Raw genomic sequence first — 25,470 nt, forward strand, 5'->3', positions numbered from 1 at the left:
CCTATCTGCAAAACATCTTTGACAAAGAGTCGAAAAGCAGTTCTTTAACAGCCCTATAGCCTCAGCATATCTTTTACAGTCAATTGAACACAGGCTTTTCTAAGAGGACATTCATTCTCATTCCCATAATGCAGTTGCCTCCGTAAGAGTCTCTGTATGCCCTGTCTGACACATGTCCAACCATCCCCACTTTCTGAGGCAGTGGTCCTGGTCAGGAGCTTTTTCTAGACTTTGATCCTGAGCAAAGCCAGTTCTATCAGTTAGGGTTTGGTTCACCTGGTAGAAAAAAGACTTAGCTACGGTGGATTAAACTGATGAGGTTCTATTTTTTATCTTGTCATAAACAATCTGAAGGTAGGCAGGTGTTGTTGCTGGTTCAGTGTTTCCAGAGTGCTAAAGAAAATTTCCTGTGATTTTTTTGGGTCTTTCTTCCAGCTATTGTCACTCAGGCTGCCAGGTAGTAAAGAAAGTCAGGTACAAGTAGCCCACAGGGGCAGCTCTTACTGTTCAGGCAGGCCCCCTTGGAGGGCCTGTCACATATAGGTAGCATGGGTTTTCATAGGGACTAAACTTTTTTAAACAAAATTAAATTTGTTTTGTCATTTTTTTCTGATTTCTTTAAACTGAATAGGACATCACAAAAGAGGAACAGTGGGTTGGAAGAAGGTAGAAGAGTAATATTTGAAAAGCAGACTGATAAATGTGCCCTCATAATGTGGTATTAAGTACCCTAATCACCAGTAGGATGGATTGAGAAAACACAACATTAAAAAATAAAAATAAAAAAGAAGAAGAAGAAGAAAGAAAGTCAGACAGCAGGGCATTGCCAGAAGCTCCACCCAGCCATTTCTCCTTACATCTCATTGGCCACTTCTTTCTGCAAGGGAAGCTGGGAAATGTAGTTTTCAGCAGGGCACAACACCAAAGATTCTTTTATTAAGGAAGGAAGGAGAGTGTATATAGGGTAGGCAAATAGCCTTCTAAAGCCTCTAGGGTGGCTACAGCATTTCTGAATTCAGGTAGTGGTGAGAAAGGAGGGACAAAAACTCAACAGAGCTAAGCATGCATATGGCTATGACGGACAGCCGTGCCTTCCATGCTACCTCTTCCTTATTCACATCCTTGCTTCTTGGAGTACGTGATGCTTTCTTGTTGCCCTTTCTTCCCTTTTGTAGAATTGTGGGCATATTTTTTTACCCACATGTGCCCTAGAAACACGATGTGACTTTAGCTAATGGAAGAGGAAGGAGGGTGCTGAAAAACTAGATGGGCTTCTCTAATCCATTTTAGCCAGTTCTATTTCCTGAGGCAGGACACTGTGCTGGAAAGAGGATTGGCTTGAGTTCGGGAATAACCTGGGCACAGGTTGTGGAAGGGTTAGTGAGCCTTAACTTACTATTTGTCAGATTTCTCTTTCATAAGCTGTACAGTATATCTGTTGGCATGGATCAGTAGAGATTGTGAAGGTTTGGGGGAAAAATATAAAGTACAGTGTAAATATATTACTTTTAATAATTTAAAATTACATCTGCTCTTGTTTTTAATCTTGAAATGCAAAAGGACACATGGCATGCACTTTGTCCTCTACATCAAGAGGAAAAAAGTATTGAGATTATTCTCTAGGTCAGTCTCTCACTATTTTATGTCTCTTCTGATAAATGTATCTGTCTCCTTTAGTATGGCAAGTAAGAATCTAACTTTCTAGAAATTAGAAAGAAGTTAGGAAATTTAGAAAATTTTTTTAGAGGTCTCAAGATAAACTACTTGTTTATTATTCGAAATATTTCTTAAGTCTTTCTGAGATGAACTAGCCATTCTAAAATAATACCCTACATTGTTTTTCCCTTGCTTTATACTTTCCTTTGTGTCTCAGGTAAGGAGCTCAGAATAAACCCCTCAGTAATAATGAGTAACTTGTCTGGAATTGGCATGCATTACACAGATGTCAGAGCTTCTCTGTTTTTTAAGAATCAATGATTTCCTGGTGGAATTAAAAGTAATCAAGAGGATTGTCACATCTCAGAGGATACTGACTTACCTTTAGAGGTTGAGAAGTTACTGACTGATAAGATGCATGATTAGAAGCTGCGCTCTGACTTTATCTTGCCTTTACCACTCTAATTGCTCGTGTTAAGAGCCTTGACTAATCAGGTTTCGTAGCACTGCTTTGTGAATTTTCCCCTTTTATTCAGGGGTGGGGATGGTAGTAAAACAGCTCACCCCCTCCTGTCACTCACTGTAGAGTTGGGCTCAATCTAAAGATCTGCATGAGGCTCTGAAGACATCTCTTTAGGGTGTGTCTGAGCAGAGGGCCAAATGCTTCTGAGGTCAGCTGGGGTTTCCAGATGGCAATAGGTCAAAACTAAAAATAGGAGCATAAAATCTTCTACCCTGGCCCATCCTGTTCAGCAGAGGCTGGTTTCAGAAGAGTCTGGAAGTGGCATTTCCACTTTCTTCAGCTGATATCCAGCAACATTAAATCTTCTAGAATCAATTACAGAAAGAATGTTTGTCAAGTGAGCAATGCTGTCACAGTAGAACATACCACTGACATAAACATGAGTGTTAATTACAGTAGGCTGGTCGACCAGTAGCCCCCACTGCCCTCTGAGTTGTTTCTGACCCATCCTTATGGCTTGGAAAGATTGTGACTGATCTATTGTCCAGATTTGGATCATATTCCCAAATATAAATCCTATTTGTATTTTATAAATTCTAATTATTCTTTTTTCTTTCTATTTTCTTTCTCTAAATCCTCTTGTCTATACCAAAAATTAAAATTTCTAGTTTTTCATTGGCATTTTTTATGTATTTAGATCCAGGCCCATGTTAAAATGTAATCTTGCATTCCTCTTAAATGACTGTGAGTCAGGACAGGGTTCCCTAAGGCAGGAGACCTTTTTTCTTAGGGCAGAGGACTCTGAGGGCTCCTGAAGCAGCTTATTAATAATTTGTCAAAGGAATTTTTGGTTCCTTCCACCTCTGAGCATCAGAGGTCAACCAAGAGAAGGATCCCAGGATGTTCTGAAAGCTCTAGTAAGCTTGACTCAAATCTAAGGATTTGCCAGTCATTGCCAGGCTCTAGAGATACAAAGACAAATGCGGCACAATACTTGCCCTTAACAAATCTGCATTTTAGTAGGAGGAGACAGATACATGAAGAACAGTGCCACTAAACATCTCCGGGATTTTGATTGGAGTCAGCCAAGTGAGGGGCAGGTATAAGAGTGGAAGGGGAGGTGAAACACTTCATGGGGGTGTGACCCTTGAGCTGAACCTTCAAGTGAAAGATGCTGGTTCCAAGGCCATGTTGGAGAAAAGCATTCTCGGTAGAGTAAGGCAAGACAGAAACATGAGCCATATGTTGTTTGGGGACCAGTCTAGCTGAAGCATGACTGGAGTTTCATAAAAGAGGCAATCAGAATGGCAAATGGGCTTAGATTACAGTATCTTGACTACCATGAAAATTAAAAATTTTAACTTGTAAGCAATAGGCTAGTAAAGGGATTTTAAAGGTTGAATAATGGCTCTGAACCTGCCCCGGTGGTACCATTTGTTTGTTTCCTAGTTGGGTTTCCTCTCATTCCTGATATACAAGGCAAGTAATTATTGAGCACCTACTAACACAACTACCTGTGCTAGGAAGTGCTACCATCCATTTGTAAAACCACTGGTACTCTGACTCTTTTGCTTTAAACTCTATAGTACGTTTTCCCTATTTAGGAATGTGGGAGATGTGAGGGCACTATGTTTAATAGTACTTCTTGATTTCTCAGTGTTTGCTTACTTGCTAATGATTTTTTTAAACCATCAAAGAAAATCACTAGAAAGGGAAGCATACTATTTGAAAGTGCACTGTGCACATTTTTATCTTATGACTGGGCATGTGACCAAGTGATTTCTCTTGACAGAATGGTTATACACCAATGCATATCGCTGCCAAAAAGAACCAGATGGACATAGCAACAACTCTGCTAGAATATGGTGCTGATGCAAACGCAGTTACCCGGCAAGGAATTGCTTCTGTCCATCTTGCAGCTCAGGAAGGACATGTGGACATGGTGTCACTGCTCCTCAGCAGAAATGCTAATGTGAACTTGAGTAATAAGGTAACCTTTTTTTTTTTTCCTCTGCAAAGCATACAGTGCAACAAAACGTCACCTTCAACAGATCACTAAGAAGTCATGAAAAATTCAGGTCAAATAGAAAGTGCAAAGTGTAGTATGCACAAAAGTGTGTACCAAAATGTTATTTATCATAGGAAAAACTTGAAAAAAATCTGTTTAAACAATAAGAGAACGTTAAGTCAATAACTGCAAAGTCATACTGGTGAGTAACATAGAGCCATAAAAATGAGGTCCACAGGGCTTCCCTGGTGGCGCGGTGGTTGAGAGCCCACCTGCCGACGCAGGGGACACGGGTTCGTGCCCCCGTCCGGGAAGATCCCACATGCCGCGGAGCGGCTGGGCCCATGAGCCATGGCCACTGAGCCTGCGCGTCCAGAGCCTGTGCTCCGCGACGGGTGAGGCCATAGCAGTGAGAGGCCCGCGTACCGCCAAAAAAAAAAAAAAATGAGGTCCACAAAATTGTTCTAGTAATGTGAAGTTTTGTTACAATGTAAAGTCAAAGGGCAACCAGAACAAAGTAAATAAGAAGTTGTAGGTTGTAAATAAAAAGTTGTAAGTTGATCTATGCCACAGACATTTGGGGGGTACCTACTCCCTGTCCCAGTTTTAAGTCCTAGGTTACAAAAAGAAACTGGAAACAGGTCTGCCTTCAGAGAGTTCATTTTAATAACCGAAACTTAGAGCAGCTGTCTTACTCCATAGATCAGAAGGTTAGTCTCTGTAGGTGAATTGGTAGTGCCAGGGAACTTTTTAAGTCTCTGTTCCCAGAAGTCTTCAAACTCCCCTGACCTCACATTTGACATCCCCATGGTTAGTGAAGAGCTTTGTGAAAGTCCAGCCCACAGTTACCCAGAGACGTGTTAAGGAGGTCACTGTGTATAGCAGAGAATTTGGGTTTGCTGACCTGCTTATTAATACCCGAGTCTGAGATCTGCCCAAAATACAAGACAGATATTCCTTAGTCTTCAGATTTTAAAAAACCTGCAAGAGTGTCCCCAAAATCCTGATAATCCAAACTCCCTGTTATTTAGCTTCTCCTCTACAGGATGGTGATGGCACAGCTATGACATTTCTCAGCCATAGCTCTGATATTGGAGTAGAGTTTCAAGATAGCAGTAGTTTTATGGCAATGAATAATAAGTAGTTTAAATATTTTAATATATGCGGCCTGTGTTTTGCAATCACGGAGGCTTTGAATTTCCTGGGTGTGAATCCTAAATCTGACTCTACTTGACGTGTAACTTGATTGGACAAGTTATGTGACATCTCTGAGCCTCAGTTTCATTCTTTAATAAACAAAGACAACACTATTTACTTCCAAGAAATGTCAGGAAGATGAACTAACATTCAGCACCTTCTTCTAAGTAGAAAAAGAATAGTTGTCTTAATTTTAGACTTTTCACAGTTTGGAGAAAAGGTTACTCTGCACTAATCTGAATTCCCAAGGTGGTAATTTAACAAATTCTATAAACCAAAAGACGTACGTAAGAGAATAGGAAAAGCTTTTTTCAGTTTTAGTATCTTGAAAATCCTTTGTGATCATTGCAAACAAAACACAATTTTCATTTTTTTTCATGTGTACTGATTTACTTTTCTCATGTCTTTCTTTTTAAACATTCCTTTGGAATGTATGCCTCAGCATTAACAGGAATCACAAAGCAATTTCAAATAGTCATTATAATCAGGATTTGTTTGAGCTGTTGAATTTCTAAGGTTCATATACTGATATATAGACCAGCCTTATAATAGTTTGCTGCAAAATTCAACCTGTCTTACTGAGATGGAGGATGTGGCCTTCTCAAATTGAAGCACATTCTGGCATCCATTAGTGTATATTTTCTTAGGAGCCCAGAATATTATATCTCATTAATTCTTCCAGAGACAATACAAACCTGAACAATTGTTTAACAGGTGAACATTTTCTATAGGTTTGACACCAAAGTACTGTGTAATAAACATTTTTTTTTCCTTTAAATTCCTTTAGCTAGCCAATGGCAATATACATATTTAGCCTTGAATTCACCTTAAAATCATCTTTTAAAAATTTAGGCTGAGAACACTTCAGAAAGAATTTCTCAGTGTCTACTTTGGTAGACTAGAGGGAGATTAGCCAAGGGAATTCTGAGGACCAAAAGACATAGTAGACCAAGGAAGCCTGGAAATGTCCAGCCACCTTCCTGAACAAACTCTACATAAGCAAATGTATCACCAAGGAAATTCCCATTAGCACACTGTACTTAAGAACTTTCAAGAACTTCACAGTACCTAGAAATGGTCTAATAAGAGGGCATTTGTAAGTCTTTGCTTCCTTTCTCAGTAGTCATTTTCTGTATCAAGTGTTAAGTAAGTTCCAGTGTGAAAACAGAAAATCAGCAGAGCTGTATTCAATAAGGACTCTGACAGGTTTTCTGTCCATTTTTCCTAAGTTGCCAGAGTTTTAAACATCAGTTACTCTCCCTCCATCCCTTCCCCCTTCCCCATCCGACTTCCCCATTTCACACTAGACTTTATTTCCTTGCTAAACAATGAATATTAAAAGTAAGATTTAGCTTTCGTGAAAAGTATTATTGAACCAAACACTTTATTGGTTTTTTTTTAAACACTTTATTGTTTTCACTTATTTCTTTTTCTGCTATTCACCAGCAGTTCCCAGATTTTTAAGAAAAAGAGACCATGAACCTAAGTTCCTGCCGAAGTGCTAGTGTTTGATCTGATGCAATTTTGCTTTTGACGTTCCCACTTTCCAACACGAATTTTGCAGACCACAAGTAGCTATATTTCTTTACACAGCTAATAGAATACAAAGCAGAGCTGTTGCTATTCCAAGTTGGTGATATTCTCTCTGTGCCCAATAAATGCCATTTTTAAATTGAGCCATGCTCAAAACCTTTATAAAAGGTTAATAGATAACTTCTGAACTCACACAGGCCTGTTTTAACCATCACATTTTGTTTTTTAAATCATGAATGTAAAAATAATTTTTTCTTTATTTAATTTATAGTATTTTACTGAAAGATGCTTGCTTTTTCCTCTGACTCAGTCGATTAGTTGGATGGATTAAACGCTAGATACTCAACTGGTTATACAAGGTATAACCAGTTTTTATATATATATATAAAGGTATATATAAAAGGTATATATAAAAAGGTATATAAAGGTATATAAGAGTTTAAATGCAGGATTATGATGCTCTTGACAGAAGTGAGCACGTAGGTGGTTCGCACATAAATAATAACAGTGAAGCCTTTTTCAAGACCAAGGGAGAGAGAGGGAAGCCCAGGAAAGCTGGAGGTGACTCCAGGCCAAAGGTAGAGTGGACAGCATGAATGTCCATGGGGGAGTGTGAGAAAGTAGGGCACCAGCCACAGTACATCCCCCCAGCTATGCTGAGAACCCCTCGGTAAAGGTCTTCAGAAGGTTTGGAAAGTCTCAAACTTAGAATAGGGGATTGTGACACTTTTACAGAATGTTACAGCTGCAGATATCTGTTGCCTCTAAAGTGGAACATGGAACATTGTTCTATGATTATGTCAGTGTTTGGGTGGTGCCAGTTTCAGCCCCAGGCTTATTTTTCTTGGATTTCAAGTGAAGGCACCAGTCCTCCTTTTCCTGTTTCCTCTTTTATTCCGTTTGGGTGAGCTTCTTCCAAAAGTCTGTAAACAGTATTAGAAAGTCAAGAGTGAATGCCTCTTCCTGAGTCCTGTCATTAGTTTGATGGAATAGCAACCCCTAAATAAATACTGTTCAGCATCTCGAGGGTTCTGTGCCCTTCCTGATGCTGCTTTTGGTTCATGCCTTTCCTCTGACAAATAGGGCAAGTTGATGGCCTTGCTACACAGATGCGGAGGAGGAGAAAGAATGCCGTTAGGACTCAAGACATTAACTTGTGTGCTCATAATGGATGAAAGAAAAGAATCTGGATGCACTTACACCAGTTTACTTTCTCTTACATGTTATTTATGAAAAATACAGCTACAGAGGATTTTTAAACCAGGGTGCAGTCTTAGTGATTCTTTTCTTGGCCATTGGGATAACCACATAGCCTGTCCATTCTGTGGTAGAGTCAATTTCAAGTATCCAGTCTCATTAAATGACCTGGAAATTTTCACAAGATAGCCTTCATATTACATTGTCATGAGACAGCCTTTTGTACTACATTTCACAGACCATTTTTCCTACCCAGAAGCAACATAAAGAAAATATTTGTCAGCCTTGGGTATTAATATTTAATGGAGAAAATGATATCTTATGTCAGTATTCAATTTATAAACAGTTTTTATTTTAATAAATTTTTCTAAAGCTAGTAATGCATTGGTAGTGCATTAGAACTCTTGCATAATTTTGTAAAAAAATTAAAAGTCTCTATTTTAGAAAGTGAACACTGAAGTACATAAGAGAAAAATGATATTACATCTGGGATTTGCTTTAAAATACTTTCGCAAAGTAGAGAACAAACAGGAAGTAGGGCTGGATGAAGCAAACATAGGAAAACCTTGATAATTGCCGCATCTGTGATCAGTACACAAGGTTCACCCCATTCCCTCCACTTTTGAGGATGTTTGAAATTTTTCATTAAGCCTGCAGATAACCATGTTATCACATGCTAGTATGTAAACTTACTCTATAGTTTTTGGGGGTTTTTTTTGCGTTACGCGGGCCTCTCACTGTTGCGGCCTCTCCCGTTGTGGAGCACAGGCTCTGGACACGCAGGCCCAGTGGCCATGGCTCACGGGCCCAGCCGCTCCGCGGCACGTGGGATCCTCCCGGACCGGGGCACGAACCCGCTTCCCCTGCATCGCCAGGCGGACTCTCAACCACTGCGCCACCAGGGAAGCCCTCTATAGATTTTTTTAAACATAGGAATTGTAGACTTACTCTTCTTGAAGTCCTAAATTGTTCCTCCAGCATGCCTGTGTGTCCTCCATCCCTCCTGTAAGATGACCACTTCCATCTTTTGCAGAGTGGCCTGACCCCACTCCATTTGGCTGCTCAAGAAGACAGAGTGAATGTGGCTGAAGTTCTAGTAAACCAGGGGGCACACGTGGACGTCCAGACAAAGGTACACAAAAAGATTGTGCCCATCCAGAGTGTCATTGTGACTCCTTGCATGGAACAAGTACAGTTTTCTAGGGGGAAAAATAAATCTTCCATCATATCTTTTATACTCAGTATTTCAAACGTGTATCTGTACAAGGGACACCAGTGTCTCTGGTTGTGGTGTCCCAGGTGCTTTTACCTTTACTCACCTGAATACTTTATGTAGCTGCATATTGCTGCCTCCTGTGTTAATGCAGTTTATTAATCCTGGTTACAACACATCTGCCCATCAAGGGCAGAGTGTGAAAGCTTGAACCTTTTTTAGCTTTTGTGACTGAGTTTTAAGAAATGCATACAGAAAAATTTGTCAGTAATTGATGACCTCTAACTTTGTTCAGGTATAGTCTGTGGAAGAGGATACATTAAGTTTTATTCAACTACTACTCACTTGCTAAATTTCTTATGGTGTATATGATCACTAGCAACTCCTTCCCTCTCTCAGCCAAAATAGTTATCTTTTCAAAAAGAAGTTTCTGATTAATCTCATAGAATGCCACCATTTCAAACCCACATAAGACAAATGGATGTTTTGTGTCATCATCAAAGATAGGACTTCATGTAAGTCTTTCTCTGAATATTTTCTTTCAGCACTTAATTTTGTTACTCTTCATATCAAACTTGTATGTACTTCAAATTGTAACTTTGTTTCTGTGTGTCACATTTTTGACACAAAAATGAATACTTGTTAACTGTTATACTGTGAATAAGAACATTTTTTGTGTATAATATAGATGGATTCTGAGGTGTGTGGACAGATATTGAAGATATTAATAATATAGAAGGGTCACCAGGAATTAGCCAGGTAAAAAGGTATTGCAGACATCAGAATCAGGCTGGATTTACAGGACGAGCAGGCTACACCCTTTGCACGGTGTTCTGACTCTCTAGGGCTGTGGCTTCTCCACCTATACTGCGTTCTATTAGAAAGAATCTGCCCAAAAGAGACATGACCAGGCAAGATCCTTTATGCTTTTTAAACTCTATATTAAAATAGTGACGCAAATATAATAGTCCCTGGCTGGGGTAGTCCTAGACAGAGCTGTGATCCAGGTAGCCTCCCTCACCCCCATTTCTGAAATGCCTCGTGCCCTTCAAGTCGCCATGGCCTCTATGGTAGCCTAAGTGCCCAGTTTTCTCTATTCTGTTTCTTTCCAAATTTTTCATTCTAAAAGAACCCCTTAGCCCTGAATGCCTTCCTAGATAGCTGAATGTTTAACAAAGAAACCAGTAAAGGCAACAGTAGTGGCTGAATCGTTTCTTGTTACTTTCCATGAAAATACAAGCATTTTTCAATCTAAAAAGCTCAGACTGGATTTAGCTTATATTCTTTACTGTGCTTGTACACTTTCATCAGAAAAGAAATCTTTACTTTAGAAATTTGCAACTTCACGGTAAATAGATTCACGCTGTGTTGTTCTATTGACACACACACACGTACACACACAGACTTATAAACATTTTATTTGGTTCCCTCTCCCTTTATAAATTAAAAATTTGAGAAGGCAATAACAGGGTTCTGTTTCTCAGTACTTTTTATCTCAACACATCCAACATATACACCACCAAAATTCAGTCAGGGATTAAGGCAGTGTTTCTCAAGGGCAGGTTGGGAGGAGAAGAAATGGTGCCATGAAACTTCTGTTCCAGATTTGCAAAAGCAACCCCACAGTTTAAGAGTATCGGGTCTGCACCAGGGTTTCCTCCTAACCCTGTCCAACTCAGGTCACAGTCTGTATAATCATTTTTGTACTCAGTATAATATTTCTGAAGCATGTACCTTTTCCTGCCCTTTACAAGTGATGTAGTTCAGAAAGCATCTCTCTGTCTCTTAAAAAAAATTTTCTCTTCCTTTTTCTTCTCAGCAAAGATCACAGCACCAAAAAGAAGTGAGGCTGTGATTGTCCCATAGTTGAGTAGAGCAGGAGTGCAAAGAGATGGGTTGCTTGGATTTGCTTCCTAGCCTTGTAAATAAGGAGTTGATTATATCCCATGAGCTTCCAAATTCTTCCTGGTAAAGGTGACATCCCCAAGCAGCCGACAGGTAGAATGTATGGTACCATTTGAGTCACTGTCTTCAATTTTAAAATAGTAATAATTAAATTATCAGGAGCTCTTCTCTCTTGTGGGGAAGAGACCGGAACATCCTGGTAACAGCCGTGCAGCCTTCCTACTGGCCTGCGGACCCACCATATCTCCACCTCACTTTGTGTTTGAAGTTCACCAAATCAGTTCAGACTGAATTGTGCGGCTGGCCACAGGGTTTAATGCTCAGTGTCATACAGCTGAAATGAAGCCACTTCTTTTGCTTTTTAAAAGGATAATCTCCGGTAGCATTTTATTTAGACCACCTCAAAGCACACCAAAGCGCTGATTCTCAGAGGTACTGATTAGCAAGTAAATAGTTAAATTAGCTTTCTTTTCATGTGTGTAAAATCATGAAAAATGTTTATTTGATACATACTCATTTCACATTTGTTTCTAGAGCTCTTACTAGTTCTTAGATTCTTACCTGGGTGATATGTTCCTTGTCCTCACAGAATTCATAGTCTAGAGAGGGAGACACAACAATAAAAATGTAATAATAATAGCAAAATTTACTACTCATTTTCTCTGTGTCAGATACTGTTCTAAGCATTTACCCTTATTAATTTAATTCTTATGACTATCTTATAAGGTTGATAAAATTAGTATCCCTATTTTACAGAAACTGAGGCACAGAAAAGTAATTACTCATGTAAGGTAACATAGCTAGTTGGTTCAAAGCCTGATTTTGACCCCATGTATAAATAAATAAATTTAGAGATACTGGCGTTAACTGAATTATTGACAAAGGTGGGAGTATAGACGGGGTCTATAGCTGGTTCAGCATCACAGGAACGTGAGAAAAAATTGGGGGCACGCCCCAAGATACTGCTAGATAATTAAGATGATCTCAGAGGGCCTTGACGTGCCAGGCTTAAGTTTTTAATCCTGTTTGTACTGGGAAACCTTGAAAGGTTGTGAACAGAAGATGGTAAGATCAGATATCTGGTTTAGAAAGATCCTAGGAGACAATGCAAAGAACAAGTTGGCAAAAGAGTTTGGAGCAGGGGCCGTTAGAAGGCTATTGCTGAGGTCCAGATGAAGAATAGAGAAGGCCTCAACTAAGGGGCAGATGGGATGTTGGTAAACAAGAGAGAAATGGAAGAAATACTTAACAAGTACGAACAATAAGACTTGAGGCCATGTGTATATAGGGACTAAGGAAAAGTGAGAAATTCAGGATGAATCTAAGGATGTCGCTCTGTAACCAGGTGATCACAAGTCCCATTCAATGAGACAGGAAGTGAAGGAGAAGAAGCTGGTTGCAGAGAGAGCACCATGAGTTCTGTACTGGGTGTATTGAGTCTTACATCACCTAGGGGCTATCTAGGTAGAGACAGCTAGTAAATGACTAAAGTTTTGGTCTGGGATACAGGAGGGGCGTCTGGACTAAAGATACCGATTTGGACATGGTCAGAATAAATGTATCAGTTGAAGTTGTGAATGTGGACATGATCGTTGAGGAACAGTGTGGAGGAAATCAAAGACAAAATCCCTACGATCAACGATATTTTAAAGTGGATGGAGGAGGTGGAAGGAAGAAGGCCTGACTGAGGGCAGGAGGGAAGTCGGGAAAGAATATGACATGGATGCCAAGTAACTGAAGACTGTCAAGGAGAGTGTGTCACAGAAGAGGAAGCACTAAAACACGTGCACTGGAGTGGCACCGGGGTTATTAGAGGGCAGTTTTACTGGAGTAGTGGAGATGTGAGATATGGGGAAAATGGAAGGGAATGGTGAATAAAGATTGGTTTTTTTTCAAGAAGCTTTAGAGAATATAGACCCAGGAAAGGAGAGAAATATTTGAAAGGAGTGATTATTGTTTCCAAGTTTGGAAGTATGGCAGTATGTTAGCAGGCTAAGAGGAAGGTGCCAGTAGAAAGAGAAATGGTCAAAGAAGTTATAAGGGATGTCAGAAGTGGGATAGGCTGGGTTAGAGATGGAGATGAAAATTGCCTTATTTTTCTTCTATCATTATGGAAATACTCTTTCATAATCTTTGACTCCTCTGTAGTCCCTGAGAGGATCTTTGTTTTGTTTTCCATTTTAACCCCACACTAATTTTGGAGGTGAACAATAAAGTAAAAAAAATCACAGGAGAAATTTTTTCAACTTTTTTTCCCTTTTAGCGTGCTAAGATGTTCAACTGTAGCACCTTCAGGAAATGAGATACTGAGAGTTTATTTTCAGAGTTTGTTTTCTAAAGGAAAAATCTCTGTCTGTTACTAAATGCACCTTTTCAATCTCAATCAGTTTTATTGAACTAAAATTATGAAAAAGCTATTTATAAAAATATCTTACAGCCTGACATATTATTAAGTAATATTTAGTGTAACATGTGACAAGAGAAAGGTATTCCCTAAAACAATAGTATCAACATAAAAAATTTGAAAACAGAAATATTAACTGAAATAAAAACAGGGAATAATTGTAGTTGTGAGTGGGTGTGTTCACTGAGGAAAACGACGCCGAGTGCAAGCAAGGCCAAAGACAGACTCGAGAGAGCGCAGGTTTAGGAGGTGAGGAAATAGTGTGGATTTCCTGCTCCCGCTTTCTCAAACCATGTTGCATAGGGAGGCACCTAACTACTGCTTAGTGAGATCTCATGCTCAGGTACCATAGATCAGAAACACCAGCCTGAATATTCCATTTGTACCTGTTTGCTCTTCCTACACAAATACACCCTTTCAGTATTGCCTAAAGAAGATGACTTAACTTCAGCTTGTAATGATGGTATAAGTAGGCAACAGTGAAAAAAGGAAGCAAAGACTGCTCAGTTATCTGAACTACGACTGTTCCTTAGCTATTAAAGAAAGAAGAGTTGGTCTTTCCAAAATGTATTGCCACTAGTTGAAGGGAATTTCCCAAATCACATCTCTGTGGGCATGTTTGTGCAAGGTGCCATTTACCATAGGAACTTTGTGACCCTCCATGAATGGAGGAGCCCCAATTTTGGTTTCTCTGGATGAAAACTAAATCTTCCTGGCATGCATATGTATTTTTAATAAAATACTGTAGTATTTGTGGAGCAGCAAGAAGACCAATGTCTTAGAGCAGCGTGAACAAGGGAGAGACTCATAGGAGACGAGCTCAGAGATGTAATAGATGGAAGGTGGAGAAGAGGGTCCAGACCAACCATGTCCTAACAGTCCACTATAATGACTTAGGGTTTTACTAGGAGTGACAGTGAAGCTATGAGGATGAGAAGAAACTGTACATTAAGGTACTTAGAATAATTCAATTTCTTTTAAAAATCTGATCAATACAGTAGCACAGTAGCCATTGGAAACTGTTGCATCATTGCTTAGACATGTTGACCAGAAACTTGAAGAGTTCCTTAATATTTAAAATTTTAAAATATTTTCTGTAATCTTTTGGCTTGGGATCAGTCCTCTGCCACTAACACAGGGAATAATGTTACTTCAGTCAATTAAGCTAATTGTACTGAGAACTGGTAGGAGAAAACTGTTTTCATGCCTCCCTCCCAAAGCAGCATTCTGCTTCCTGACACTGTATCCTGAGTTCCTCAGTACCAAGAAAGAACCCTGCAAAGCAGGCAGGTGATTTCTGGTCCCCAAAATGGGATACCCTTCCATCGTGCATGAAGCAGCTTTAGGGGTCCTAAGTCAGACTCATATATATGTGGTTATGGTGAGCTTATCAGCAGGGTCTGGTCAGTGTGGCTGCACTTACAGTTCAGTTCATGGACTAGAATCTAACCAGAGTCAGTTCTCTTAGGGCAGCACATCCCTGCTGAGGTGTCTTCACCTTCCACAATCAGCTGTGTTCCAGACGTCCCCTTTTCAAATTCAAATACACCCATTTGCTGGTGTGTCTTAGTTAGTTTAGGCTGCTATAACAAGAATACTATAGCCTGGACAAACCTTTATTTCTCAGAGTTCTGGAGGTTGCGAAGTCCAAGATCAAGGTGCTGGTAGCAGGTAGAAAAGAGAAGAGGCAGGCTGTCTCCTTTCTCTTCTTATAAGGGCACTAATCCCATTCATGAGAGCTCTACCCTCATGACCGAATTACCTGCCAAAGGTTCCATCTCTAAATACCATTACACTGGGATTAGGGTTTCAGCATACAACTTTTAGGGGATACAAACATTCAGTCTGTAGCACAGAGTCACCATAAAGACACATTAATGCCATCACATAGGAGATGCAGACACTGGAAAACATGGACCCCTGACCCATGCCCATTTAGAAATATTATTAAAAGTCCACGCTCTGCCTTTCAGTGATCTGGTGCTGCCAGGGTCATCGTAAACAGAGATTGGCCATGGGCACTGAAATTGTGTGGTGGAGTCTGTTACATTATGGCCATCTAGAAAAAATATCTGGAATATCCTTTTTTAAAAAAATAATTATCTAGAATATATATGTGTGTGTATCTATATATACATACTCATACATACACACATGATATATTTTTTAATAGATGGAATTTATAGCCCCTCAGGGGTCAGTGGATATTAATTGGAGAAGCCATCCATTGCTTTGTCTAAATGAGTGGTTTTCAAACTGTGGGGCTCTAGCTAGGCATGCAGAAGACTTTAACTAGAGCATCTATTCCTAGATCAAGTTCATACATCACAGACCTCCTGAACTCACACCAGCCTCTCCCGCTTTGGTGTTTCTATCCTTCCTATCTCTGTCATGCATTCTGAGCATCATCTACTGCTTTCATGATCACTTAACCACTTCACATTTTTTAACCTCAATTTTATGCTTTTAGAGAGTAGAGTGTTGAATAAATGCTAGTCCAAGTCTGTCCATTGAGCACGCTTCTGACCCTCTGCAAGAAGCCACTGGATCCCTCTGTCTAGGCTATCTGTTGTTCCATCTTTTCGTCCTATCTTGAAAAGTTGTTATGGGAATAAAATGAGCCGATGCTAGAGCAAGCACTTTGGGACATTTAGTAACTATTTCCATGTGAGGTGGTATTGTTATTTATACCTTAGATTAGCTCTGAGAATTATCAATGACATTTGTTTTATATAGGGAAAAAAAACTCTTCCTGCCTCTTTAAGAAAGGTTAAATAACACTTTTGCTTCGTTTTAGGATATCTGTTACTGAAAGTATACTTAGAATGTTTCTTTTAAAAAAAAAAAAAATATATATATATATATATATAATTACAGATGGGATACACACCGCTACATGTGGGCTGCCACTATGGAAACATCAAGATTGTTAACTTCCTGCTCCAGCATTCTGCAAAAGTGAATGCCAAAACAAAGGTAAACTCCTTTGTCCTTTGCATCTACCAAGTCATTGATCTTGTGTCCAAGGAAGTAAGAGTCTTTTCTTCCATCTTCCTTCTACAGAATGGGTATACGCCGTTACACCAAGCAGCTCAACAGGGACACACGCATATAATCAATGTCTTGCTTCAGAACAATGCCTCCCCCAATGAACTCACTGTGGTAAGAGCAAAGGGCCAGCTAAGTGATGGTGGGGGGGAGCTGGGCCTGGGCGCTGGTGTCTTCTTACATTTTTTATTGGACAAGGTTGCTTTTTGACTTTCTATGTTTAGTAGGCATAAACAGAGCATTCAGCAGAATGGAGGGAAGAGGACAATAACTGTATTGTTGTGAGTTGTCCAGAGAGAGAGATGTGATTAATGTTTCCCACTTAAAATCTACAAACCCACTGCTACCCAGTAGGGAGTACATACATAAGAAGAAGCACATGTTTGTTTCCTTGATTACATGAAACATTAAAAAGCCCGTTGGATTCCATGTGTAGCAGCCCAGACTCTGCTGTATGAGTAGGGACAGGTTAGGTGGGTTTTGTGCAAGGTATGTCTTTAGTGAAACGGCGTTTGGGGTATGACAGTGGGAAAGGACTGGTGAGACACTCACCTTACGTTTGTAAAGGCAGATGTGTGGAAACACACAGGCGCCGAGACACGTGGAATGACTTGTAATTCCTTGTCCGTGTTTTCCTCTTCCCAGAATGGGAACACTGCCCTGGCCATTGCCCGGAGGCTTGGCTACATCTCGGTGGTGGACACCCTGAAGGTGGTAACTGAAGAGACCGTGACCACGACTGTGAGTAGTGGATGCCAGACCTTGTAACCCCGTCACCCCAAGAGCCAGTTCTCAGATTGTAGATTTTTCCAGGCTTTGGGGAGATGAACGTTTTTTCCTCCATTGAGAAACTAAGCACTGTATTTCCAAATGCTGTCACCTCCTTGATGGCAGTCAGCAAAGCAAAACTCTCATTTCTGATGGGAAGAAAAATCCAAAACAGTAAAAATACCTTTTTAAAAGTTATACCTTTCAAAAAGCTACAGAGGTTTTAGTTCCATAGAAAGCTAAATGTATTTATTCTGATATAAAAAATTTTTGTAATGAGATGTTTTGACATCCTTCTTGGAATTTTTCAATGCAAGAAAGATGAAAACTCTAAGTTGATTCCTTAAAATATTTTAACTCACAAATGATAATGGGTCCATTGTCATCATTATTGTAAAAACATTTTTGCCTTGTTAGAGAAACATTAGAGGTAGGATCCAAATCAGTTTTTCCTGCCACGCTTGCTTCTCTTCCATTCACCTATTGGAGTTTTCCTAGGGAAAACAATAGGATGTTGTATTCAAACTTAAAGTAAATCTTTACCAGGAGGCCTTATTGCATCACATATTTTTACAAGCTGCCGGCCTCTAGGATAAATCACTTCTTTGGAACCCCGTCTGGTGCCTTTGAACTCCATCAGGATTTGCTAACTTTGGAATCAAGAGCAGATATTGCCCCATGTCTGAGGTTTACTTGAGTTATTCCTGTCTGCATGACTCAACACACAGGCCCGAGATTGAGTCCGTACGGTGTCAGTTTAGGACTCTGCAACACTTGGAATTTTCAGCTGTGCTTCCTTTTCTCATATGCCACCTTCCAGCACGAAGAAGGCATAGTTCACGTCTGCAGTCTGGATATACAGTGCTTCGTACAAAACATCATGGTTTGAAGGACTCTGTTGCTACCTGCCGGTTGAGTTATTTGGCTGTGTACAGGTTTTAGAAACTAAAAATTCAGCCTGCTGATCACAAAAGAGAAATGTTGTAATTTGCAAAAGAGAAAACAGTAGCTTTAATGGACTAGAGCAATGGTTGTCAACCAGGGCACGTTTGTAACTTTAAGATACAGCTGGAATGGAAATAAATTCCTACATATTGCTTTCATATACCTCTTGAGTATTTCATCATCTTAAAATCTATCATTAAATTCTCGAGAAAAGAGTTTAAATAAATAATGTTTATTAACCTTAATTTTTAGGTATGCCATGTAACTCTCTTGAGAGTAGGAAAGGAGAGAAGGACAAGGTATTAAATAACAACCAAGTGTCACCATGCTATAAAAGATTTGAAGTCACTGAAATAAATATGTGACACTTCCATTTCAATGTTAGAGAATTGAAGATGGTATAATAGTTCAAAATATAACTCTTATATGATTAAATGTCAGTGATTTTCTCACCTGTGACGAAAGTTCAAAATGTTTCTTTGATGTCAAAAAGAGCTTTAGGAGAAAATAAAGTCGCAGACAGGGAAAGTAAAGTTACAGCCTCAGGAAATGGACTGAGAGAAAAGGGTTTTAGGGCTCCGGTTCCTAGTGAACGAATGTGCACGGGAGTCACTGCCATTTCTCACTCAGCATCGTCAGCTGACTCGGTAGGTGATTTCCTGCCAGAGAGAAAAGACTCCTCATGCTAACAGGAAGGTCCAGTTTGCCTGGCGAAGTAAATGAGGCTTCCACCAAATGAAATGCTCACATGGACTAGAAAAGAGTCCATTGAAGTCCCGAAGACCTAGTCCAGCCCTGTGGTATTTGAGACTTTATTTCAAGCTGAGACACCACCTTGTCAGCCCTGCCTTTGCAGTCGCCCGTCATCTAGCTCGGAGAGGGCTGACGGATTCAGGGTGGGGTGTGTGCCCGTAAGCTAACTAAGCACAGTGCAGCCTCCACCGTTATGGAAGCCCCAGCGACCATTGTCTCCTTAAGCAGGCATCAGTTCTTCAGCAGCCTTAAAAAGAATACTGCGTCTTTGATAGGAGTGCCATGTTGGGTATGGCAGTTCTGAGAAAGATGCTTTAGTTAATGACATTACATTCATGGCAGAGGAGGAAACTGAGTGGCTAGAAGCAGATATTCAAAAGATACGAATTAAGCTATTTAAATTGCCTTGTTTAAAATTCCCCCAGTAGCAACGAGCAGAGTACTTCTATCACTCAGATGTTAGTTTCTAACAGCATTCTCTAATGGAGGGAACCAGGGCTCCTTGGAGAAATGACCAAATCTACACCTGGGGCAGGAAATATACAAGATGAGCCTGGAACCTCTGGTAGTGCCAAAAAGTAAGGTCCTCCCTGTAAACAAATAAATAAACATACATACACAAAATGATGGAACGTGTTAAAGGGACACGGGAATCCACTGAAAGACTTCCCAATGGCCAAAGCCAGAACAATTTGAACAAAAGAAATAAAATTGTATTGGGGTATAGTGCAAAGTATAAACTATATATCCATGAGTTTATACTGATACGGATAAATGATTGAATAACTATGGAGGAAGAGGCAGATTTCTCAGGCAAAAGCATTCCAAATAATTTATGAAAATACTTTCCCCTCCGAGAGGTAGATCACGATTCCCCACTGCTCAGGTATGTCTGAGTATAGTCAGTTCCCTCGGAAGAAAACTGTGGAGACCAGGGGAAATAAGAGTACATTACAGTGGAGAAAGCTGACCAACACTGCTTCAGCCAGATGACCAAGTACAACATCAGCCCTGGTAAATCATGTTGACAGTATATGCCCTTGATGTGATGTAGTGAAAATGACATTTTACCACAGTGGTCCTCCTCCCCAAAACATATAACCCCAGTCTAATCAATGAGAAAAACATGAGACGAATCTCAATTAAGGGACATTCTACAAAATACCTGACCAGTTCACCCCAAAACTGTCAAGGTCATTAAAAACAAGGAAAGTCTGAGAAACTTAGCCATAGGAGCCTAAGGAGATTGACAATGAAAGGTAACATGGTCTCCTGGATGGGATGCTAGAACTGAAAAAGGATATCTGGCAAAAGCTTAGGAAACCTGAATAAAATATAGGCTTTAATTAGTAATAATAAATCAATATTGGTTCATGAATTGTGACAGAGGTACCATGCTAATATGTGTTAATCATAGGGAAAACTGGATGAACACTCTCTACTATCCTCGCAATTTTTCTATAAATCTAAAAACTGTTCTAATATAAAATATTTATGTTTTGAAAATGTTCAATTACAGTATTACATGCTGGAAAAAATACAAAATAATGCTTTACTTCAACATGACTTGTACCATTAGTCTTTTATATGCTCAGATTAAAAGAGGACTCATTTTAAAACTAAAACATATTAAGTCATTAATATTTTCAAACAAGTAATACTGTCAGTGTTCTTTGGATGGATACAATCTATCTAGGTGAAAAGTCATCAAAGAGCAAGTAAAGCCTTTGCTCTGTCATACTGTATACCATTCTTTAAAATTTTGTGGCAGTTAAAATTATCTGCAAATGCATTACCTCTAAAATATTTTCTGCAAACTTGTGGTTGTAAAAGTTATATAATTTATTGGAATCTCAATATTGTGATTTATTCTAGAAATTAAAACATACACATAGGAAGGGAAAACGAGAAGGGGCTGGCTGGGCACAAGCAATAAAGACATGCTTCTTGCTGATCATTTGGCTTATCTTCAGCTAAGACTTTTAGTGGAATGGGGTGGCAGATCCATGAGGACCGTGAAGAAGTATAGCAATGAACTAAGGGAGGCAGTATCTCTCTCCTTTTTTTCCTTTGGAAAGCTTTATTGGGGACCTAAAGCTTTTAAACTGGTGCGCTTTGCCACTAGAATTCTTTCACCTTGTATTCATTCTCTGCCATGTATATGATGAGGAACTTAGTGCTACGAAGACATAATTTTGACGTCATTTTGTATGAGGGGGCCTTCAAGATATTCAACACACAAATCCCATAGTAAACCAACAGATTAATTTAGGAAGAAATGAATAGTCTCAGTAAAATGTCCTGCCTGCTCATACTAAAATGACTGCTTTCTTTGTTACTAGACTGTCATAGAGAAGCACAAAATGAATGTTCCAGAAACGATGAATGAAGTTCTTGACATGTCTGATGATGAAGGTATGAAAACCTCCTTTGAGTTCGTAATAACAAAGAGTGACTTTGTATTTCTTTCCTGAAGAAAATTCATTGCAAAATGTTTTTAGAAGCATTAATATGTTTCATTGTAGTATCAAGAGTATGCATTTTTCACACTTACATTGTTCACTTAAATCATGCAGTTCGTAAAGCCAACGCCCCTGAAATGCTCAGTGATGGCGAATATATCTCAGATGTTGAAGAAGGTATTTGCGAATTTTTATTGTGATAAAATTTAACCACCAGCTTTATCTTCCATTTCTTATCTTTGAAATGTAACCCTTCCTTGAGTTACTAACTTTTCATTTTATCTTGCAATTATTAATTAATGTATCATGTAAGCAACATGTATTTGGTATCACTGACTGTCTTCTTTTAGTGTCTTTAAATCCCCTCTCCTTGAACGCATTTTTCAATTTGAAAATGCAAGTGTTACTAACTATCTGGATTACTTTCTTACTATTTGTTTCTATTAAGCAGAAAAAATGGTTTTATTATTTACATTTGAAAATCTAGAAAGTAAAATCTGATTAATGTTCATATCTAAGATATTTTTTTGATAAGAGAGGGTTTATAAGGGAAGGAATCAAATGCCCATTCTAAGATGTACTCTAAGCTTTGCAGTGAAAGCTACTTTTGAACTTGAACTCATAATGAAAATTCAACCCGAACAAAACTGCTTTCAAAATGTAAGTTTTCAATATTGATTTCATGAAAGAGACAAATTATAGATGATTGTAACTATTCTTCATGTGCTTAAAAGAAACTACTAGTTTTCTGCCTCACTTAAAAATCAGTGCGTATGACCAGGTCATGTTATGTAGCTATATTAATGAATGACATCCTTATTGTTCATTGGAAAATGAGCATTTTTACAGTAAATAAATATGATAAAGATGGCAAATTTTGGCCTTTTGACTGAAATAATGAAATGTTTACTTAGAGTAGAATTTATATTATATTTATGTTTCTTTTCTGCATCATGTGACTCTCCCAAACGGTGTTCTGATTGCTTCTCCATTTTCCTCTCTCATGTTTTATTTTTCTCTTGGATCAGTCTTAGTGCAGCTAGATTTTTCTCTGCCTCGGGGCTATCTGTATTGTAATTACTGGTTCCTTCTTTGATTTGTCCAGATTTCATTGGAAACCTAAATAGTGGGAAAGCCTACCTGATCCAAAATCACTTTAGCTTTTTCAGTTCCAATGACTGCCAAGTGTAAGTGCGTTGTAGCCAGGGATTGCCCGCCTAGGAGAGCTAATGTCTTGATGGTCATTTAGGGACCTGAAAGTACCTGTCTCATTGTTTGTAAATGTCGTTTTGATAAATATTAAAGGCTCATCATTTTTCTTTCTTTTTCTGTAAACTATCAACTATATGTTTACCTCTGTTTATCCCCCAGTGGATAATATTTGCATCATCGTTAGGACTCTACGAGTAATATGCCTTACTGTCATATTATATTTCGCTGCTTTCTTTTCTTTTCTTTTTTTTTTTTTTGCGGTACACGGGCCTCTCACTGTTGCAGCCTTTCCCGTTGCGGAGCACAGGCTCTGGACACGCAGGCCCAGCGGCCATGGCTCACGGGCCCAGCCGCTCCGCGGCATGTGGGATCCTCCCGGACCGGGGCACGAACCCGCTTCCCCTGCATCAGCAGGTGGACTCTCAACCACTGCGCCACCAGGGAAGCCCTCGCTGCTTTCTTATGCAACATTTTCAGAGTAATTTTACCTGTGCAGAAGATAAAAGGAAAATGATGTTCTCACAAAGATGCATACACTCACAAAATATGGTGTCAAATGAAATTATTATGAGATATAATGTGACAGTCCCAGACCTAAAAATTTGCTAGTTTCTAACAAGATATCCCCAAATAGCTGCACTGATGAGAGACCAAGTTTGAATGGACTATGTAACAACCTTATACATGTGGATAGCTAATTTCCAAAAAGAAGAAATTTTGAATCTCTTCATTTGAAGATATTTCATTTAGCTGTTTAACTAGAAATGACAATCATTTCCTTTAGATTGATCTCAGCTTGGGAATTTGAAATGAATAAGCAAATATTCATCCTCATTTTATCCATCTTTCTTTAAACTCAGCCCTTGCTTTATGGATGTGTCCAGGGGCTGTTGGAATAAAATGGCTCTTGACTTCATAATGTTGTAGCATTTAATGTTGAAAGGGAGTTGGTTAAAGGTGACTTCGTCTGAGCACCACCCGTCGCCTAGTGCTGGAATTACCTCTGTTATGAGATCCTATGCCCAAATGCCTCCATGATGGGAATTCCCTAATCGCCAGACTGCCTATTCCAAGTGAACAGCTCTGACTTCAAAAATTCTTCATTTTAAGGAGCATCCTTGTCACTGATTCAGGCTTTAACTCAGTGATTCAGGCTCTGATCTCTTTGGCACTATTTACAACAAAAGCTGCTTCATTCGTGTAACAATCCTTCTGATATTTAAAAATGCTTTTCGTATTTCTTCTCAGTGTTCCTTCCTCTGGGCATACTATTGGCACTTCCTTCCCCTGTTCCCATACCATCAGGGTCAGTCTCCTATGTACATTTCATTGTGTCTGTATCCATCTCAAACTGAGGTGGCCAGAACCAAACACCATGTTCGAGGTATAGTCGGATCAAAGCCGAGTATACAGGGCTATTGCTTTGTCCATAGATGATAAATACTAAAAATCTACGATTGAAGATGAAGATATTTCCAAGGTTATAATATATACTTAATTGACTCCTAGTAATATTACTATCAGCTAATGTCCCTAAGTTTCTCTTTCATGAGGTCTAGTAAGCCACAGTAGCCCTTTATCACATATTTGTATCATTCTCTGCTGCATGAACTAGCATTTTCTATTTTACTCCAAATCCCGCAACGAATCATTTTGAAAGTTAAATTCTAAAAGGATCCCTACAACTTTAGTTTTGCCAGGGCTTTGCCACTGTAGGCTGATTTGGTGCTGCCTGTCTCATTAAGCCCTTATGGACGGAGGCAAATGTTTATTTCTATGAAACCACAGCATGTTGTGAATCTCTCTACATAAGAACTAGTAAGTTCTTGAGGTATCCCAGGTGCTAAGAATATCAGCAGCTTTTAAAAGCAAAAAAAATAATAATAATAGGCAGGGCTTCCCTGGTGGCGCAGTGGTTGAGAGTCCACCTGCCGATGCAGGGGACACGGGTTCATGCCCCGGTCCGGGAAGATCCCACATGCCACGTAGCAGCTGGGCCCGTGAGCCATGCCCGCTGAGCCTGCGCGTCCGGAGCCTGTGCTCCCCAACAGGAGAGGCCATAGCAGTGAGAGGCCCGCAGACCACAAAAAAAATAATAATAATAATAAGCAACATATGCTGCCGGTTTTTCTTAAGAAAGGAAGAATGAGTTTGTAACATGGGAAAATGTAATTTTAATCCTAAATTATAAAAGTTGAGTGGAATATTAGGAGAAGCATGCCAAAGGTAGTCTCTTTTCCTCCTCCTTTCTCCTTTCTTTTATCTTTGCTTTCTCCTTCTCTTCTCTCTTTGAGCCACTATGAGAAATTAGTAGAGGTAAAAAAACACTTAGATTAATTTCTCAAAAAAATTTTTTCAGAAAAATAAGGCGATATATGTTACCAGTTAATGGCCTAAGGGAACAATGGAGCCAAGTTACAGAGTAGAACAGAGGTTGAAGTGTCAGCACAGCAGAGATAAAGCGACATTTTTAAGCAGGTGATAAGCCCGCATGTTCTATGGGTAAGGGGTAAACAGAGCTCCTCAGAGGGCCAGACTGATTCACAAATACCTTAATGCTCTACTTTCTTCTTTCCCAGAAAATACGTGTGACACGCATATAAAATTAATATACATGCAAAATTATTGTTGATTCTAGTACCACTTAGAGTCTTATGTTTTGCAATTCAGTTTGTAACTAAAAAGAAAGAAAAAATGAAATTGGGA

The 25,470-nt window shown here is 39.3% G+C and overlaps 1 protein-coding gene across 46 annotated transcripts in view; it reads left to right on the forward strand.

Annotated features, from left to right (window-relative positions):
- The window catches only part of ANK3 (ankyrin 3), a 518,594-nt gene that overhangs the window by 375,101 nt on the left and 118,023 nt on the right, over positions 1-25,470 (forward strand). For 33 of the 46 annotated variants that reach the window (XM_067025566.1, XM_067025563.1, XM_067025562.1 and 30 more), the window contains 7 exons: positions 3,912-4,109; positions 9,088-9,186; positions 16,454-16,552; positions 16,640-16,738; positions 17,270-17,365; positions 21,433-21,505; positions 21,667-21,729. In XM_067025566.1, coding sequence (XP_066881667.1) covers positions 3,912-4,109; positions 9,088-9,186; positions 16,454-16,552; positions 16,640-16,738; positions 17,270-17,365; positions 21,433-21,505; positions 21,667-21,729 — 727 coding nt within the window. The remainder of the gene's footprint in view (positions 1-3,911; positions 4,110-9,087; positions 9,187-16,453; positions 16,553-16,639; positions 16,739-17,269; positions 17,366-21,432; positions 21,506-21,666; positions 21,730-25,470) is intronic. The other 13 variants (XM_067025568.1, XM_067025569.1, XM_067025603.1 and 10 more) reach the window with 1 other exon arrangement.

This window comes from Kogia breviceps, chromosome 2 (genome assembly GCF_026419965.1).
Source record: "Kogia breviceps isolate mKogBre1 chromosome 2, mKogBre1 haplotype 1, whole genome shotgun sequence".
In the NCBI taxonomy this organism is placed as follows: domain Eukaryota; kingdom Metazoa; phylum Chordata; class Mammalia; order Artiodactyla; family Physeteridae; genus Kogia; species Kogia breviceps.